The following is a 16,161-nucleotide window of genomic DNA, read 5'->3' as shown; positions in this document are numbered from 1 at the left end:
AAAAAATAAACTTGTGGAGAGATCTCGGACACTGGGCAGCGGTGGATGCCAGCGCAGAGACCGTTACAATAAAAACAATTTAACACATTACACACATCATCATTATACTTGCAATATATACACACACAATAATAAGGTATGAATGTAGAAGCGTCAAGAAAAGAAAGAAACCCCTTATAAATCTATTGCTTTTGGATCCTAAAAATCACTTTTTTGAACGATTTCTTCATTGCCCATCTCGAGATTTCTCATTTTCCAGCTGGGTTTTTATTGGTTTCATCATTTTTTTTCCGTTTTCAAGGTGATTTTTTTCTTTATATACAGATCATTGCTTAAACCTGTTTTTCTTGAGTGGTTTTCAAGAAATCTTTGAATTTACTGATTCATAATTGTGTATGTCTGATTGTGTGTATTTCTTTTTGCATAATTCAGTTTATTTATGTGCTGTGAAGTTGTGGATCAATATTTTAGAGTGTTCAATTTCAAGAATTGAGGTTTGATTTGGCTTAAATTTGTCATCTTTAGTGTATCTTTTTGTTTTTTTGAATTTAAATTAGTTGGGGTTGTTTGTGATTATGTATATATTCTGATATCAGTAATTGTAAGTATTGCCTATTGTTTGTTGAAATAGTGTTAGCTTGTATTGGAAGTGTGGTAAATACATGTCTTTGCTACTAAGGTGATATCTCTTTTAATTGTAGTAGCTATTGTACACTATTTGTTTGGTTCTGGAAGCTTTGGGACTTTTGTTATAAGCAATCTATGTGAACATTCTGATTGTATATGTGTTGTGAATCAGATTGATTGGTAGCAAGTAACTTGTTTTTTCTTACCTATGAGTGCGGCGGAAAGATTTTAATTTTGCGACGACATTGTCAGGCGTCAGGATGACATTTGGTTGGTCTTTTGTGATATATATTTCTGCTAGTCAGGATTTAAATCAGTTGCAAATTTTTTAAATTTTGAATCTGTTTAGATAAATTTATGTTCTTGCTATTAGTTGGTTCATTTAAACTCTGCATAGATTCGTTATTGCATTTTATTGTCATCGGTTTCGGATCTATCTTCTTTGTTTTTGAATGATCAAATCTGTTCGATTCTTATTATGTTTTGTCCCAGAGATGATCAATTTTATTGGCCTGGATGTGTGATTACTGATTAGTTGTCCAGTATCTTCCCTGCAGAGCTTCTGATTTATTGTTTTTGTATTTAAGTCTTATATAATTGCCTGTGTAGGTTATTCCTGCGACATGCTAATTGACTAATTTTGGGGCGATTAAGTGGTGAATTGGATTGATGTGCAATGCAAAGGTCACGGAAAGCTCTTCTGGAAAGAAGAGCTTTAAAGCAGTCCTTCTATGGAAGGAAACAATTCTATAAAGTTTCTCTTTCTCTGGCTGTTGTTCTATGGGTGTTTCTCTTCCTTTTAAACTTGTGGATTGGCCATGGTGATGGTTATAAAGGTCAGTCACTGTCACGTGCTTAAGTTTTTTGCCTCATTGAATATCCTCGAATACTTAACTCTTTTTATTTTTTTTGCTAAGTTCTAATACTTAAGTATTCTTATGATGTTCCCTGCAGACATGTAAAAGAATAACCTCCATGTAAATATGATATATTGTGTTATAGATAATTTAGCAGGGACTGCAAAATATATATAAAAAAAAATCCTGGAAAAGAAGAAAATTTGCAAGTTTAGTATCATGGGATTTCACTTTCTACTTGGGATGCATTCATTTGTAACAAAATCCTTGTCTTGAGTAAAAATTCTCGTTGCTGTAGCTTTTCATTAGTTTATCCACCTTTGTATTGCTTTAGATATGTTCACATATTTTAAATTAATATTGTATCAGTTGCTTGATACTGCTGTTGTTGACAAGTATTTTTGTTATCTTATATGCGTCACTATTATTATGCGTTGGTGCTACTCATTTAATGTGGTGAATGACCCTTTTTAGTACATTTTAAAATTAAAATTCCTAAGATAGCACATTAAAGAAAGTTGGTACATTTTAGCTCTTTTGGAACGCATTTGAAATGTGCGAGACAACAAAGTACGCATGTATTGGATGGGTTGCAGGTGTAGAGAATTTTTTCAAGTGCGTACCAAAGTAGCATATTTTAAAATAATAAATTTGAGTATGTGTCACGCATGTTCTACATGCGTTATAAATGGGCCAACTATTTAAAAGGTGCCATTTTGGTCACTTGATCGCTGTTTCTGTGTTAGCTTCTCTTTAATGGGACCTTTTTTGCTCTTTATACTACCGTCAAGGCCTCGAGGGTGTACATTATAAACAATTATAGGCATTTTGATAAGTGCTTTTGTCAAATATAATGCGGTGACCAGGTTGGTTAGAATTGTGAAATTAGTGACAATGTAAAGGAAAAATTATTGTATTATTCTTGCTTGAAGAGGGCTTGGCGCGTGCAAGAAATAAATGGCCATCAAATGGCACATGTAAAATAAGAGCCCAATGACTGACTCAAGGTCTGTTCACATAACCTTCATATATTTGTCAAAAATGATAATATGCATGTGTACAATCAAATACAATCCAGAGCCCTGTGGCTGAATTAAGGTCTGTTCACAACTTCACATAAACTCCAAATATTTGTAAAAGTGGGAATATGCATTAAGAGTTACTGATGGTATACTTCTTGAATTGTTTTTCCCCACGCCCGTGTGTAAAATCAAATAAAATACAATCTAGATCTTATAACATGTTTAAAAGATGATCCACATCTTATTTCAAGGTGTAATAAATAGTCAAATTATATATGAGTATTCATCTCTATTGTGCATTAACAAAAATTATATGGAAGTATCTAGACATTTATGAGTTATTAAAATATGCTACATCTTTGTTAATATCTGGAATTTGCAAGTTTTAAGGCATGCTTCTTAACAGAGATCGTGTTTGATGATAATTTAGATGGGTCTGAAGTGATACATGCTGGTGCAAATACTTGGGATGAAGATGATCTAGGAGTAAATAAAGGGTCATTTTATGCTGCTTCTGTAGAAGATAAGCCTGTGGTGCAACCTGATTCTGGTCAAAATGATGATACATGTGCAACTGGGAGAGAACCAGCAGGCCCTGATTTTGAATTACAGGTTATTAGTGAGAGTAGCATGAATTCTCTCACAGGTGCAGAACAGAAAGCTGAAGTAGAAAGTCTTAATCTGGACGCGGAACCTGAACCAGAAGCTCTAAAAACTGTATTGGAAAATGTTGAACTGGAAGAAGCCAATAAGCCCAAAACAGAAAGGTTGTCACATGCTCCTGAACCAGAAGCTCTAAGAACTGTATTGGAAAATGTTGAACCGGAAGAAGCTAATAAGCCCAAAACAGAAAGGTTGTCACATGCTGTTCCTCCGGGTCTTGATGAGTTCAAACAAAAAGCACTCAACTCTAAAAGTAAAACAGTAAATGATCAGGCAGGGGGCATCAAACACAGGGTTGAGCCAGGTGGGACAGACTATAATTATGCTTCTGCTTCAAAGGGAGCAAAAGTTCTGGCCTACAACAAGGAAGCCAAAGGTGCCTCCAACATCCTAGGACGAGACAAGGACAAATACCTTCGAAATCCATGTTCTGCTGAGGAGAAATTTGTTGTTATAGAACTTTCAGAAGAAACCCTGGTGGATACAATTCAAATAGCAAATTTTGAACATTATTCTTCTAATCTTAAGGAATTTGAGTTGAGTAGCAGTTTGGTTTATCCTACAGATACATGGGGCAAACTTGGGAATTTTACTGCTGCAAATGCAAAGCATGTTCAAAGGTTTGTTCTTCAGGAGCCAAAATGGGTAAGGTATCTCAAGTTAAACCTTTTGAGTCATTACGGATCCGGATTTTATTGTACACTGAGTGTTGTAGAAGTCTATGGAGTGGATGCTGTGGAGAAGATGCTTGAAGACTTGGTCTCGGTTTCAGCTGATAAAGTCAGTAGTGAACAGAAATCAGTGCCCACCAAACAAGTGGTCACCGAGGGTGACCAATATCATGATATAGCAGAAGAGGTGGAATCTAAACAGCCACTTGAAAATTCAGATGTCAAACAAGAAGGTGCATTGATGGATAAACCTGACCCTACAGAAGATACTCGGCATCAACAGGTTAGCAGGATGCCAGGAGACAGTGTTCTGAAGATACTTATGCAAAAAGTTAGGTCTCTTGATGTCAATTTGTCAGTGTTGGAGAGATTTCTGGAGGAATTAACTTCGAGATACGGGAACATCTTAAAAGATATTGATAAGGAAATCGGAGAAAAAGATGTTCTTATGGAGAAAGTAAGAGCAGATATAAGGAGTTTGTTTGACCACAAGGAGTCCATGGTTCGTGCTTTTTTAATGGTTTAATAGTTTACTTGAAACTAAAACAGCATTTTAATATAGTTGTTTGAAAATAGCCATAGACAATAGGTTAAATAAGCTTTCCTAATAAATCTATTAGTAATATTTAGTTACATTATAATAGGAATCCGGTGGTAATAATTTAAGCTTTTTTGGTTGTTCCTTCAGACGAAAGAGGTTGAAGACCTAGTATCTTGGAAATCATTTGTTTCCATACAGCTGGAAGATATGGTGAAGGGAAATGCTATGCTCAGGTTTGTTATTTTCTGAAGTTTCTACATATATATAACATGATTATCTTTTCTTCCTTCACACACACACACACACACACACATATGTATTATATATATATATATATATATATGTATTATATATATATATATATATATATATAATTCACAAACGTGTGTACGTGTGTGCGTGTGTGTGTATTATATATAAATATAACTAAGTAGACGTTTTGAACCTGCATAGAGTAAGCTGTTTTTCGCTTAAAGCCTGTCTGAGTTATGCATACTCAAGCCCCAAAATCAACTACATTGAGTCACATGAGCCTCTTATATACCGAGTGGAGTGGTTTAAAATTAGCCCAAATAATTAGAAATGTTAAATGTCAAGTCATCCTGAAACACCCTTATCATTGAATATCAGATCAAAAAATTAATGCTCTTATGGTATAGTTTTCTATCTCTTGGGAAATTTGTGGCCGTATGGTTTGGTTTTTTAACATATCCAACTTTAAAGTCTTGTCAACCATACTATAACTTCCATTTTCTCTTGTGAACTTACACTTTAGGGTGATTTGTAATAGACAAATAATGATATATAGAGTTTGAACCTTTCCACTGACTGTTTAATGGATAGAACTATTGAAAGCGTCTGTGAACTACACATGGCTAATTTCTTTGTAAGATGCTGCCACCACCTTCTAAGAGTTCGACATCTACTGCTAGAAAAATGAAGAACTATTGTGTATATGTACAGGCTGTATGAATGGTTCTTTTAAAATAAAAATAAAAATTCAATCTTAGAAAAATAGTGCGATGAATGCTTAAAATTTTGATGAATGGAGGGATATTAATGATGCTGAGTGACAATGAGAGTGAAATGTAAGAAAGAGTAAAATGTTCTAAATTGATTTCTGTCAAATTCTGTTGCTTTTTGGTTCCATTGGAAGTATATACTTGGGCAGTGGTCTCTTGTGTGGGGATGAACAAGTCCCTACTTTCTGTTGAAGATGAGAACAATCAGTGAACTTAACAAGAGTTTGTTGGGAAGAACAGAACACTGCTTTTTTCAAGCCGGGCCCAGAAAATAAAAAATCATTTAGCTTCTCTCACCAGGATTTGAACCAACTTATAATTCTGTTTTCCTTTTCTACTTTTTACCAAAACTAAGTTCAGCCCTATTATTAGGATCATTTTTTCCTTTAATCATACTTAATTGGCCCCATCACCTTTTCCTTTTTGAATACTTGTTAGAAGGTTGCCCAGCAAAGTACATTTTTTCCGGGATAAAATAACATGAATAACTTGCTGTCTTGTTCATGCAGATTGGAGGTTGAAAAGGTTCGGCAGCGACAGATACATATGGAGAATAAAGGAATAGTTGTCTTTCTTGTGTGCATAGTTTTTGGGGTTTTAGCTATTTCAAGGCTATTCATAGATGTGTTATTAAGTTTTTACAGGTCACAACCCAGGAAATTTTGTTCGGAGAGGTCTTCCTGGTTTTTTGTACTATTATGTTCTTGTACTATAATTATAATCATTTCATTATAATAAATTTATACACAAGCATCAAATATAATCACAAAAAAGTAGTCATATAATTGACCAAAGTTGTATTAGTTACCTCAAGTTCCCTTTTCCCGTTATAATTGTTGGCTTCACTTTTCTTTTCTTTTTTTCGTTTGCAATTTACAAATTTCTAATGTTAGGAATTGCAAAAATCAAATTTAAGATTATTAATATCAGGCTGTACTTGTAGATTGTTTATGGATCATAAAATGCACTCAACCAATATATTTTAAACGGTATGTGTACTGCACAAGGAATCAGCACGGGGTTATTGATTAAATTTAAACACTGTTACTTATTGTATAAAGTGAAAAAATAGATTATAAATTATTATTTAAAATAAAGAAATAGATTATAAATGGTAATTATAAATTACGTTCGTTCTTCAATAAAAATGTTTGATAATAAAAAAATGTATAATTTACCAGAAAAGAATATAGAAAAGAAATAGCGGTCATAAAAAATAAGCTAATTTTGTCAACGTCCAACATCTTTCTCCAAAACAGGATGTCCAACATCTTTCTCCATAACAGGATGGTGTATACTCCGAGGTTACTTTTAAATGATCCCGTCAAAAAAAAAAAAACATGTTTCTATTTTTTTATACAAACAAGTTGTTCAAAGTTTTCTAAAAGTACTTCTACTTTTTCGTACAAACGAATTAAGAAAAATATGTGCCAAATTTTTATTAAAAGAAGACTCGCTTCTCATTGCCGGACAAATAATTTATCCTACAACTTAAAAAGCATTTGATCTGGTCGATGCCCGTTACAAAAAACCACATAAATCTCCAAAATAGAAATTACCCCAACACGTCAACACATACAGGGTATTTTAAATAAAATTTTCTTCAGTATCATATAGAAAAATACCAACTACATGACACCCAAGTCACCAACGCCCCAATGAAATAGTTAATAACATTTTGACTATATAGTCTTTTAAAACTTTTTGTAATTTTTTTAGTAAGAATAGTATTGCCAAATGTAGCAATACAAATAATGCTATGATCGATCGTGTCAATGCTCTAAATAGGTAAACACGTGCTAGATTGGACTGAGCAAAGTAAGAAAGGATCTTAAAGGTGTCTTCCTTTGAACTCACGAGTGGATATAAACGTGGTTCGTGCTTCAAACATTGAAATCACCACGACTAAACGAGAAACCTTCCTCAAGGCATTCTGTTCTCATGTCTTGCATTAGACGCTGCAGTAAACTGGGGTTGCCTGTAACAATAGCATCAACATTTTCGTACAACATTTTCTGCATTGAAGCAGTGTCATCAACTGTCCATGCAAATACCTTCTTACTTCTCCTGTAAAATTTAGCATGCAGGACTCAAATACAGAGCTGGAGGCAAGTATGCATGAGACGTAATTTCAAATTTAAAGAGTTAAAATCCATACCCGTGCAGAACTTTAACAAGATTCTTGTCAACTAACTGGTGGTAAACACCAACCACACTAGCACCACTAATTCTCAACAAATTTGTCCTGACACCAGTAGAAGGATCCTTCATGACAATGTAGCCTACCTGAACAACACCAAACTATGCAATCAACTCCAAATATCAAAAAGTGGGACGGGAACACTAGAATACAACATCATCCACTTATGAGCAAAATAAAAACATTATCAATTATTCAGTTATATGTATACTTTATTAGGAAATGGAAAGGAGAGATGTAAAATGTTCTAACCACCACATCAGATGATAGTCTCATTACTTCCCTGGCTAAGTTGTCACTCTTAGCCCACACAAGACAATTCTTGCAGCGGGTCCTCTCAACCTACATAAGGCATGAACAATAATAATATGACACAAGAAATTTAAAAAAAAAAATGCAAAAATTAGGCTAGACATTTCATGCTGCAAAATATAGGTCATATATTTAACTCTCAGCTTCACTTGTAAAAATAGGAGACTGGGATACATCTGATTTAACAGATTTTTTATTCAAAAACATAATGTATTACCACTCCAACCGGAGGAACATAATATCCTATGAATCTTTATACCCACCCTTGCTATCAAATTTTCATCAATTGTCAAAATTTCTCAGCACCTATTCCATTAAATTTTAAACCAATATCCTATAAATCTTTATACCAAGCAGAATAAATTAACGAACAAAGTAAAAGGAAGTTAACAAAATCCACAAACTACAAACAAACTTACAATATTTAAAATATCCTTTGCAAGTCCCTTCTCATATGAAGGTGGTCCAACTTTTGCATCTAAAACTATCTGCCGAACGGAACTTGATACCAACTGAAGACCAAATTAATCTTAGAAAACATAACCTTACTCTGAATGACAAAGAATAATAGTGTACTCACATAAGAATTCAAAAAAGAAATAGGAAAAAGTGAGGTATACCTTCAAAGCATCTTCAATAGTAGGGATTTTGTTATCATGAAACTCCAACTCAGCAGGATCATGAGGAACAAGTTCATTTATCTACAACCACATGCTAAAATATACGCTCATTTAACATTAGACATATAAAAGACATCCAACTTCCTTAGCAGGAATAACACACAGCGCATAGAACTTGCATACTAACATGAGAATACAGAGTCACGGACAAACAAATAAATAAAAATCAGCATGAATAATACGCAAACAACCTACTTATGCTTCTACAATTTTATTTTAATTCTGCATAATCTGAGATATCCCGAACTTCAGAAACTGATGGAGAAACTAAAAGCTCTGGCAAATTGATGTAGGAAAATTCCAATCAGTTACTATAATGGAAAAATAGATTGAATCAAGGTTACTGAACTGACAGACCGCCGCCCAGAATTTAACAGCAGAATTTGGAAGCATGTACAGATTGCAATCAATAGAAAATTGTGTAGTGTCAAATTTTAGAAACCATTGTCTAAATATATTTTTGGATTAAATTTTAATATTTATCATGCCAAAGCCCGAAAATAAAAAATTCTTCTATACCTCATCATTATAAATTCCTAATAAAATCTGAATAAAGATTAATATTTATTAATTTGAGCATTTCCACAATAAATGCTATGAAGTATTCAAATTCAATTGTCTGCTATTATCTTGATTTACTTGTATAGCTGGAGTAAAATTCAGGTTTTTACATACATAAAATACTTATGTAGTTTTAAGTATTTAGCAGCAATCAATAAAACTTTAAGCACCCTTTTACCTGTAATACCCTTTCCTTTTTATTTTTCCATAACATTTATAGCCTAATTATTATCTTTTACTGAAGTAATGATCAAGTTTGCTCCAACAAAGACCTGATAATGACTGGCGAGCTCTTGCCCAAAGGTATCCCCTCACCCTTGTTTACTAAATGATTAGGGTTTTAGGTGTCTTTGGGAGCAAAGTGTGTGCCTGAGCTCAATAAGAAAAAAGAGATTTGAAAGTCTAAACATCTTCTCTATAACAAAAAAAAAAAAAAAAACAAAGAAGACAGTTGATGTCATCATGAAATTGATGGCCATCTTCATGCTCATGTGACAATTCCTCGTCAAATCTCATTTTTTATATATTTTTCATCCTCCCTCCACTAATCCTCACTCCTCATTCTTTAGCCATTATTTTAGCATTTCTCAATACTATTTATAAACAATTTATATATTTTCATAGTTAACAAATATTGAATTTATTTTTAATGTTTGTGTAATACTCCTTCTTTCTTTTATGTCGCTTGACCTTTTGCACGGGTATTTAGGTGTTTTGATCAAAGGGTTAAATCTCAAAATGCTCACTGAAGTGAAGGGCTGGTATCAAATTAGTCATCAAACTTAACGGGGTATCGTTTGAATCACTACAGTCAAAATAAATATCAAATAGATACCTCGAAAATGTGCTCCGGAACTAAAAATTATTTTTGTGAAGTTATATACATTTTTCTTGAATGCCAGTATGCTATTACAATCAAATGAAAAGCTATGAATTCTAATATTTTAGATAATATACTAAGATATTTTAATAATTAACTACTATTTTAGTTTTAATTTTGTAGTTATTATTTTATTTAAATAAAAATAATTGGTAGATAAAATTTTAAAAATCTCACTATATTATCTAAAACACCAAAAAATTCATAACTTTTTATTTAGTTGTAGTACCATTCAGGGAATATGTATAAAACTCTATAAAATAATTTTTAGTCCTCGAGCACGTATTTTGAGATATTTATTTGATATTTATTTTGACTTTGGTGATTCAAACGATACCCCATTAAGTTTGATGACTAATTTGATACCAGCCCTTCAGTTCAGTGAGCACTTTGAGATTTAACCCTTTGATCAAATAGTTAACAATTATTTTTAAAAGTTCTTTTTGTGAATTATAATACAGTATTATTTAAGTTTGTTATTTCAAAACTAACATATATTTATTAAGAGGGTAAACAATAAATAACAGATATGTCATCACAAGAGGATTGCAGGTTTTCAAATAAAAAGAATCTGACACTTCTTGCATACATTAACACTCAATTCTACTTGCTCACAAAATTTTACACTCTTCTTGTATGCTTAGTAAGAGGGCATTAGAGGTAAGAGGCCTAGTGCCTCCCAGTACCAGAGGTAACCATTCAAAAAAGGTTTGAACATAAGAAGCCATTTTGAGCATAGGATTCCTAATCATAAAAGAGAATCCCCCATTATTGTCAGACTAAAGGAAAAGACATTAGAGAATTATCTATTTAAGCTTAAGCTGGCCTTTTCCTAAATGATATAGTTCCCTGTTAGCATATGTAAGTAAATGCTTAACTACAAAGAAATGAAAAGAAACAACTTTGTTTCATTATAAACGATGCTTTTAAAGTGTAATGCGTTGGTAAATTTCATATGAAAGATTATATAGGTTTTAGAAGAATATATTAATACACATATATAGCTTTCCCGAAGCTATTGACCAGATTTTTCTGTCATAAAAGCAAATTTTAAAATACTAATACTACCTCATAATTACAAAAATGCTTACCTCTTTCATAGTCATGTAGCCTACTCTTGAAGTACTATTCCCAGATATCCGCTGCAAATCCCTGCCAGCAGAAAATGAGAACTATAATCAGTTGTACCTAATAAATTCACTGATGATGAAATGCTACGTGATAAGCTGTGATGTAAGGAACAAAAGAACAAAATAAAGAGTAAAGCATAACAAAATTCAACCAATTTTAAAGAAACCTAGGCACACTCTTAGTGCACCATAACTTCAGAAGACACATTCTAAAGCAATTAATTTATGCCAGATATGCTTTCTATTTATTATCAAACGTGTTATCCTCATTCCTCGGGCAGTTGCTCTCTAAAAATCCTTAACAATTTATATCCTTAAGTTTTAACACTAAAGAAATCAACTGCATCATGCTATAAAGCGGACAAGTGGCTGATTTTCTCACAGCCATAACAATTTAGTTTTGAAGTATATTTTATCCAATCATAATCAAATGTAAGCCTACTCCTCTTTTTCTACTCTTTGGCCCTAGATTATCCCCTAATCCTTCTCTTTCAACTTGTTCATTCATTCCCTTCACAATTTCATGATATGCAAATCTCAAAATATATACTCCTTTTTTTTTTTGCTAGGTGCAAATCTCAAGATATTGCATATATCTGTGTGTCGACTCTCACATAGCCTTCCTTCAGAAAGAAACCACTGACTGATATCTATTTGAATAAAAATCAAGTACAAGGTGTTTCACTCATTTAAAGCATGTGATTTAACTTGGATCTGTCTGTGTGACTGTGCATAGTTTAGACTACAAAACGAGCACAATTTTAAGTAGCAATGATTTATAATGAATACCTATCATGAAGGGCAAATAAAACTCCATCAGACGAACGAGAAACATCAATCTCAATGCAATCCACTTGAGAATTAAGAGCGATATGGTATGCAGCCATCTGATAACAAAATTAAAAATTATTATCTTTTGAAACTTGTTATTGGCAAAAGCCATAAATGCCCAATTCTAAGCACTTGTAAAAAGTAAGTTTTCTTCATACGTTATAAGCCTAAAAGCAATTCTACTATGATTATATTTCCCAAGCAAAAAATAAAGTAGTTACATTTTCATGACTGCATCTCAATACTTTCTCCATTTTCGGTGCCTTTGGACTTTAGCCAGAGGAAACATATATAGGGACGTTACATTTTTAATATACATAAATCTAACCAGTAATGACATCTAACATTTCCCCAACATATATATGCATGAAACTATATACATTTAACAAGGAATGATTACTGAATAAATGAGCTTGAAGAACACTGTAATAACTAGACTGCAGCTATCCCAGTATCACATAAAATTGTGAAGTAGTCAAGTTAATCTGCCTAATAATCTCCTCTGCATTCTCAACAAACTGGATACATGAAACCATTACTGCTTATGTGTCACGCAAAATGAGTAGATCAAGCACCAAGTACATAAGGGTTTCATGTGTTACAGATAAAATCCATGGAAATATCTAGGCATTCCCTCTATTATAGAACTTATAAATCACGGTGCATAAGGTTGTGAACAACATACTTTGATGATATATGTGAAGTAACATACTTTCATGATACAAAAATATTTTGGAAAGTTAAAGTTGTGGTCTACAGATATTAGCAGTTCCATATTCCACAAACAGTAGGATTAATGAGTAAAAAGAACTGATTTGCAAGGGAACACGTAGAAACTCAAATAGAGGTGTCAGTTATTTCCAAAACTCATGTATCAACTTTTTAGAACTGTTAAGTCTTATTAGAGTATGAAGCGCAAATACGATCAAAATAAAACACCTAACATGAACTACCATCAGATAAAATTAACCAATTTCTATATAAACACTAAAATGAAATATAAGCAATTAATAATATTCTACCACCTGATATAATTAAATTTTATACATCAAATTATCTCTTAACAACCTTATTAATAACAAAGTAAAAAAAATAAATTGCTCTTCCCGAATTAATGTCAAACTACTACGAAATAGTTGCAACGGTTTCCAAAAAATTGCACGAACATTGGAAGCAAAAGATCAGTATGCAACAGAAACTACTAACTGAAGGGAGTTCCCAAGGAAAATAACAAATCACAATGAGCATGGAAAAAGGTATATACAGTGTTTGGGAAGGCCCGGGAAGAATCACCACCATGAGCACAAACTAGTGGAGGACTACTCAACCAACTACATTTCTTTATTTGCATCTGCATAAACATTAGCAAATTACAAAGTTCAGTACCATAAACTCTTATAAATATATAAATAAGTTAAACAAATAAGTTTACTAATACATGCATTGCAAAGACATTCAATAAATCCTAGCATTTCAAATATGCAATTCAAAATACATATATTACCCAGCTTATTCACAAGCCCCTCCCTATATATTTTCATGTGCTTCATTGAAGCTTTTTGTGAGTTTGCTTGAAGGATTCAAGGCAAAACTATTCTATCAAAAGACATTAGTGAATTAGCCTTCTCAAAGCTAATCAATTCTTTGCAAGCCCAAGAACAAGGAGGGGCATTGAGAAACAAGGAAAAATGAACATGCGGTTAAAAGAGCTCTTTAGCTAAAAATTTAAAAAACAAGATTTTCTAAGTGTGGTCATTGCAGAAAGGATGAGCATGAAGAAGAGGATCATTGGCATAAGAGAAGGCCTCAATGCTTCAAATGCAAGAGGTTTATACATGCTGAAGTATTGCAGAAATAAGTCGGAAAAAACCGTCCATAAGATACAAGTTGATGAAGGCGAACTATTTTGGTTTGAATACCCACATTCTATTAATATAAAATACCTTTACATTCCCACATCCTATTAATATAAAATACCTTCAAAATATAGTTTACCTCCACCAATTTCGCCTTTTGTTTCTCTCTCTGCTTCTTTCATTTAGTTTACCTACTTTCGCCCATATACCCGGGAGGCCAGGATATAAACCCTTAATCCTGATGAACTCAACTTGATCAGCTGTTAATAAGGCTTAAAAGTACAAGCTCACGATTCTACTCCAGACCTCAATAACTTAACTCCTCTAATTCCTGTCCTATTACCTTTGAATTGTCAACAGGCACCTCTTAAAATAACGCGATAATAGTACTTAAAAGCTTGATCAAATCCGCTATTAACTTCTTCTAGCTTAAACAAGCTCAGTTACAAATCCCTCATTAACATTTCTTTGCACTACTTCCCTCACATCTATTAGACTTAAAAACTACATTATGCTTCACAGGTATAGTTCCCTGACTCGCCTAAATTAAAACAAACAACTAAAATCATTTCATGTCATACGATTTCACGAAGGAAATCGTACTGAATAATTCATTTCTTGTAATCACATTTAAACAAAAAAACAACAAATGTAGCTGCTACTTATCAACAATACAGTATCAATCGTGTGTGATCCGTGTATACATATACATATAGAGATAGTAAGAGTGAGATAAACCTTTTGGAAGTGTTTGAGCCTGAAATGGAAGAAAACAGGGGGAACAATGGCGAAGAAGGCGAGTGTGTAGAGAATGTAACGGAATTTATATTTCCGTGACGCGAAAAAACCGCCGGCTCTCTGCTTCAAGTTTCGATTACGCCTCATTCTTTTCTTCTTCTTCTTCACCAGAAGCTTTAATATGCTCTGTTAGATTAGATACGTACTACTAGGGTTTCTATTTGAGGAAGTCTGATTTGTTGTTGTCACATCCTACTATTTTGTTCATGTGTGTGACTTTTTCTTGCGCTGCAGTCTGCTTGGTTTTACTTTGACAACTCAGTTTTTACGGAGTGCTAAAATCCGGTATCAATCGAAGTATCACCGAAATCAAATTAAAAAAATATGAATTAGAGTTTGGGATTTTTGGTCCGGAGGATTAGGCTGGGTTGGATAAAAATTTATTTCGTGAAAGTTTGATTATTTTTGGATTGATCAAATCCAACCCGACCTGTTTAATTTAATATATATATATTATGCACAAATATTAAAGTTTGTCTACAGTATTTCCATTGAACTTAGTACTAAATTTGTTTGAATTATTTTTATTGGTGTATTTATTTTATTCGTAGGACTATTATTAAGAAATAAACGTCAATGAATATAAATCAAATTTATAAATTTTAATATTTAGCGATGCCCACGAGCTTCATTACACTAATATATATTTGTTTCAGCAATTCGAAAAGAGCAATGCTAGGGACCCCAAAATTTGTCCCCAAATTATTTTTCCAAATGACGTGGCAAACACATGGCGAAATTTGGTTGGGTGGTTTATGTGCATACAGGGGGTCCCATTATTTATTAGTATGAGTATAACCAATCACAACTTGCCACATAGATTTGGGCAAAAATTTTGGGAACAAAATTTGGGGTACTTAGCATTTTCCATTCGAAAATGACGTCCAGGTATCTGCAGTTGTCAACTATGTTGGAGATGCCAGAGAACTTCTGGTGCGTGAGCTACCCACAGCAGACACATCGGGCGCATCTCCAGGAAGATAAAATTTATTCAAACACACATCGAATAAAAAAGGGAAATTTTGTACGCATGAACCGGTCGAAGAATGTAAAACTTCGTGTTGGTGAAAAATTCTAGCCCCCTTGACCTTGAGTAATAACGCCTCTCAAGTCTCAAGTGACTGCAAAAGGAACACAGAGTGCTATAACTGTTTCAATGGTAGGTCAAGAAGCTAATAAACTAAGAATGGTACACTAAACCAAAAACAGTGCCTATGCTGAAGTGTTTCAATGTCTGTATTTGAATGAGACAGAAAGATTGTACAGAGATTATGGGGGAGGGAAGAAAGAATATCCCATTTTTGCAGGGCTCCATCCACTTCTTGACCAACTTCTGAAACAAATACACAAACCACCACCCTTTTTCAGCCTGGGTGGAGGAGGGTATTCCAATAGTCCACAGGCGGCCGAACACAACAGCAAATTCCGAAAACTGGGACAAGTGTTCGACCCAGCCGAACACAACAAATTTTGGAAATTAGCCAACACTATGATGAACACAATAAATAAA

General features: G+C 33.4%; 2 protein-coding genes across 6 annotated transcripts; one reads left to right on the top strand and one right to left on the bottom strand.

The window, feature by feature from the left end:
- The first annotated feature begins 98 nt into the window (after positions 1-98).
- Positions 99-6,210, top strand: LOC108205234 (SUN domain-containing protein 4). 5 transcript variants are annotated; one of them, XM_064085673.1, is made up of 6 exons: positions 105-301; positions 433-494; positions 1,237-1,463; positions 2,937-4,342; positions 4,529-4,614; positions 5,913-6,210. In XM_064085673.1, the coding sequence occupies exons 3-6, from the start codon at positions 1,304-1,306 to the stop codon at positions 6,136-6,138; spliced, it is 1,878 nt and encodes a 625-aa protein (XP_063941743.1). In that variant the 5' UTR covers positions 105-301; positions 433-494; positions 1,237-1,303; the 3' UTR covers positions 6,139-6,210. The 5 variants fall into 5 exon arrangements, with proteins under 5 accessions (XP_017230595.1, XP_017230592.1, XP_063941743.1 ...); XM_017375104.2 differs by having other exon boundaries at positions 163-301; positions 2,913-4,342; XM_017375106.2 differs by lacking the exon at positions 433-494 and having other exon boundaries at positions 99-301.
- Positions 6,211-6,971: 761 nt separating this feature from the next.
- On the bottom strand, positions 6,972-14,888 carry LOC108210467 (glycerophosphodiester phosphodiesterase GDPD4). Its single transcript, XM_017381767.2, has 9 exons — positions 14,592-14,888; positions 13,262-13,348; positions 11,956-12,053; positions 11,128-11,188; positions 8,536-8,616; positions 8,335-8,427; positions 7,856-7,945; positions 7,562-7,689; positions 6,972-7,470 (listed from the first exon to the last, which is right to left on the bottom strand). The coding sequence occupies exons 1-9, from the start codon at positions 14,736-14,738 to the stop codon at positions 7,287-7,289; spliced, it is 969 nt and encodes a 322-aa protein (XP_017237256.1). The 5' UTR covers positions 14,739-14,888; the 3' UTR covers positions 6,972-7,286.
- Between the last annotated feature and the right edge of the window lie 1,273 nt (positions 14,889-16,161).

The sequence above is a fragment of the Daucus carota genome, chromosome 1, assembly GCF_001625215.2.
Source record: "Daucus carota subsp. sativus chromosome 1, DH1 v3.0, whole genome shotgun sequence".
Taxonomy (NCBI): domain Eukaryota; kingdom Viridiplantae; phylum Streptophyta; class Magnoliopsida; order Apiales; family Apiaceae; genus Daucus; species Daucus carota.
Note: the sequence above shows the minus strand (reverse complement) of the source record. Positions and strands in the feature narration are given on the sequence as shown.